The 4278-nt window shown below is 37.0% G+C and overlaps 2 protein-coding genes across 2 annotated transcripts in view; one reads left to right on the plus strand and one right to left on the minus strand.

Annotated features, from left to right (window-relative positions):
• The window catches only part of shmt1 (serine hydroxymethyltransferase 1 (soluble)), a 251794-nt gene that overhangs the window by 30549 nt on the left and 216967 nt on the right, over positions 1-4278 (plus strand). The window lies entirely within an intron of this gene.
• Positions 129-2767, minus strand: atp5mf (ATP synthase membrane subunit f). Its single transcript, XM_010787257.1, has 4 exons — positions 2697-2767; positions 1599-1706; positions 345-461; positions 129-250 (listed from the first exon to the last, which is right to left on the minus strand). Exons 1-4 carry the CDS (start codon positions 2710-2712, stop codon positions 222-224), a joined length of 270 nt encoding a protein of 89 aa, XP_010785559.1. The 5' UTR covers positions 2713-2767; the 3' UTR covers positions 129-221.

Below are 4278 nucleotides of genomic sequence, written 5' to 3' on the forward strand. Positions count from 1 at the left end.
TTTAATACTTTTTAATAGCCTTAATTTTCGCTAAATTGATTGATCAACTTTTAATACTTTTTAAGACCCCGCGGACACCCCGATAATGGAAACTCAACTCACAAACAACCACACATGATATCCAACAGTACATTTTAGTATAGATTTATTGGTCACAACAGTCACATATTCAACATGGAGAGCCGGGGAACAGAAGCTCCTGGAGGTCTGATGGGAGGAGCTTAATGGTACTTTCTCATGCGGTCATGTTCTGGAAGAAAAGAGGTTTAAGTGTTAAAAGGTGTTTTTGTGGATGATTGGAAAGTGACATTATCTGTCCTAAAAAACAAAGAAAGCCTTCTTACTGATGTGATCGAAACTCCACACGTAGCTGAGCACCACGTAGCCAGCCAGCACCATGGAAAGACCACCGATGCCTCCCTTCTTCACGTGGATGTACTTGTTGAGGTATCTTTCATAGCCTGGGAGTGAAACGCAAACAGCATGAGGACAGAACTACATTCACATTTCATCCTCAAACTATAAAGCTCTTCATGACCTGAATACAACATGCATCGATTTGAACGTAAATAAACACGGGTGAAAGAGGAAAAGCTAGAGGCAAGAAGCTTTCACAAAGCTGCTGAGAGAGAGATTTCAGAGATTACAAGGTCTAATTAAGGCTGTTTTTGAATGACTTATTATTCAAACTGAGTTGGACGAAATATTGAGTATTCAAATAAGGGGTGAAAATGCACATTATATATATTAAGAATTGTCTTAGGAACAAATTGGGAACTACTTTCAGCCTCAGGATGTTTTGTGAATGACATGCAAGACACTGACACGACAACCTTGCAGAACAGTTGCTAGGTAACAGCATAGAACAATTTGGGGGAAATGTGCATGTTGATAAGAAAGAAAGTAGTGCTGCTCAATTAATCGTATTTTAATCGCAATTACGATTTTGGTTTGCAACGATTATGAAAACAACATAATTGAAATAAAACTTTTTTTTTGTTTTTTTTATTATTGGTTTTTCAGTTGAATTATACTTAAAGTTCAGGGTAATCAACTATTAAAAACATACTACAGTTTTTTTTTTTTTTAATAAATGGATGTTTTCGAACTAAATGGATAATAATCCATTTCGTTTTTGGTAATCGTGATATCAATTATTGACCCAAATAATCGAGATTATGATTTTTGCCATAATCGAGCAGCCCTAAAAGAAAGGCATAATTTCTGCTCGCTGAATTTTAAACCTTAAAACAGGTATGATATTTAAGATCAAATTTGTTTAGTAGGACTTTTGATTTCTTGTCAAATGAACTGCTGAAACCACTTACATTTAAAAAAAAAGAAAACGTGCTACAATCTTTGATCAGGTTTGTTTTCCCACTGCATCTTGATAATTTGATAAAGGAGGTTTCTGTATCTAAATCTTTTCTGTTACACTCGCTTCATTCTGCTACTGTTTTGATTTTAAACTAAATGGTTACTGCTGCTTCTCTATCAAATCTCTTCTCATCTAAATGGGATCGGCACCCTTTTTTTGTAATTGACCTTTTGTGACAGCTCCTCCTTTCAAGACAGAAAGTCAGAGCAGATTTCCTCACCCTTGCGGACGGAAGAGATCATCCCGTTGGGGGTGAAGTCGCGACCTCCGACCCACGTCCCAATCTCTCCCAGCTTCACCTCCATCAGACGCTTCTCAACAACGGGAACTGGTGACAAGTGGAGAGAGCAAAGACCGGGAGTTATTTAAGTCTTCTTACAGAGGTCATATACAAATATATCAACTTCAATAAATAAATAAATGGAAGTAAAAACACTGATTCCAATATAACACTCACTGGAGGTGTTCTTCAATACAAATACAAATCGATTAACTTCTTCGCTTTCCTTCTATCTTAACTAGAAGGTTAAGCACTATATGCTTGTTGTTTTTATGTATTGTATGCAACTCCATTCACCTTTGTCCTAAAGTGTATTTTCCATTGATGTACTAATGCATTGCTGCAGCACTGTATTCTACTTTCTGTAAAATTCAGAAAATACAAATAAAGTTCAAATATAACCTAATTTACCCACTGGGGATCAATAAAGTTTTTCTCTCTTTGAAAAAACCCCGCAATCAAATAAAAGATTAATGCAGCTAAAAAGGTCAATCTGCAACGGATGACATGAATGCTAACGTTACTATGAATTAAGTATTATGCCAGACCGTTCAAATCCCACTGGAAAGCAAATTCGTACTTCATGTGTTTAGTTATTAAGGAACAGTTTGTGTTTCAGGGTTAAAACAAACCGAATACAATATCAAAGTTATTGGTAACAGGCACTGAGTTTGAAGGCTACAGTGCAAGCTAGCAGAAAGAAACGGTTACATAACGTACATATGCAAAGACAACTTAATTATGACAGCTTTGCACAAAGTCACAGTCATGTTTAAAGCTTAGCATGATAGTCAATTGTCAAAAAGGGACTCCTAAATGTATTTTAAAAGCAGAAAACGAGCAATGACAAGCAAAGTCCTTGACGTGACTTAAAGGATTCAGCGGCCTACAGTCAGACAAAACCCTTAAAATGTATCCATTAACGGTCAGACAGACCATACAACACACACAGTTTGATCAAATATAAACATTTACTAAGGCAAAATCACATTATGGAGATATTTAACATATTTTAAAGCAGAGGACACGATGTTTTACCTGCTCTATCCGCCATCTTCACTGGTGCGAAGGGTTTGCAGGCAGCGGGGGATTGTGGGTAAAAAAAGTGAGAAAGTGCATTATGGGAGAATTTGTAGTTCTTTATTCAAACCGCTGGAGGGCAGCAGAAGAGATGAAACCATAGATGAAACCAGAAGTCAAAATCCAAAGCCTACATTTGTTCAAATAAATACAAATATTGCAAATAAAAAAGATACGTTTGTTAATATAGATTAATGAAGGGATTAAAGAGCAATATATCATGAAATAAAAATAGAGTATCATGGCATGAGTTTACATTGTCAGTTCTGGCGAAGGTGCTCGAACGCCTAGTGAGTGAACAAGTAAAGGAATTTTTATGTAAAAATGATATCCTGTCTAAACATCAGTCAGGCTTCAGAAAGCAACATAGCACCATCACTGCGACAATGAAAGTGGTGAATGACATTACGAGTATTTTAGATAATAAGCAGAGTTGTGCAGCTCTATTTATTGACCTGTCCAAAGCGTTTGACACCGTTGATCATCTCATCTTAAAGCAGAGGCTGGTCAGTATTGGCATATCCAGCCATGCAGTGGGGTGGTTTGTGAACTACCTCTTTGAAAGGTCCCAATGTGTTCACTTTGATGGGCTGTCTTCTGAGTGGTTAAACATTGCTAATGGTGTTCCTCAAGGTTCTGTTTTAGGTCCTTATATATATATCAACAGTTTAGGTGAAAATGTGAATGAAGCTACTTTACATTTTTATGCGGACGATACCGTTATGTATTGTGCAGGTCCCTCCATTAAAGAGGCTGGTGTTAAATTACAGGCTGTTTTTAACATTATTCAGACTCAGCTCGCTGAGCTTAAGCTTCTTTTAAATGTTGAGAAAACCAAGGTAATGCTTTTTTCAAAAGCAAAAAAGACTCCAGAGACTGCTTTGGATATTGTTACTATGCAAGGATAAGTATTAGAAGTGGTTACCTGTTATAAATACCTAGGTATATAGCTTGATGATTGTCTTTTAAACTTCAGGTCATTAATCTGCTTTAAAAGCTGAGGGTTAGACTAGGTTTCTTTTTCAGAAACAAGTCCTATTTCTCACTTGAGGCCAGGAAAAGGCTAGTCACTGTGACCTTTTTACCTGTTACCTAGTGATTTGATCTATATGAATGCATCTGCCCATTGCCTGGAGAAGTAAGATGCCGCCTATCACAGTGCTCTGAGATTTGTTACTAACTGTAAAGCACTTACTCATCACTGTACCCTGTATGCCAAGGCAGGTCTGCCTTCACTAACTGTACGGAGGCTCAGTCATTGGTACATTTTTATAAAGCCATGTTGGGTAAACTACCAACTTATATATGCTCTTTGATCTCACAGAGAGTGGCAAGTAGCTATTGCCTGAGATCCCAGGATGTGTTATTACATGTGCCAAGTGCTAGGATTGTTTTAGGTACTAAAGCTTTTATGTGTGCTGCTCCTCTAGCTTGGAACACTATGCACATTTTTTTTAAACTGAGCATTTTGGTTCCCTTGCATCATTTTAAAGAGCCTGTGGATAGATTAAATGTTATTTGATACCTGTTATTGTGAATA

The sequence above is a fragment of the Notothenia coriiceps genome, unplaced genomic scaffold, assembly GCF_000735185.1.
Source record: "Notothenia coriiceps isolate Sejong01 unplaced genomic scaffold, NC01 NC01_scaffold00000285, whole genome shotgun sequence".
NCBI lineage: Eukaryota > Metazoa > Chordata > Actinopteri > Perciformes > Nototheniidae > Notothenia > Notothenia coriiceps.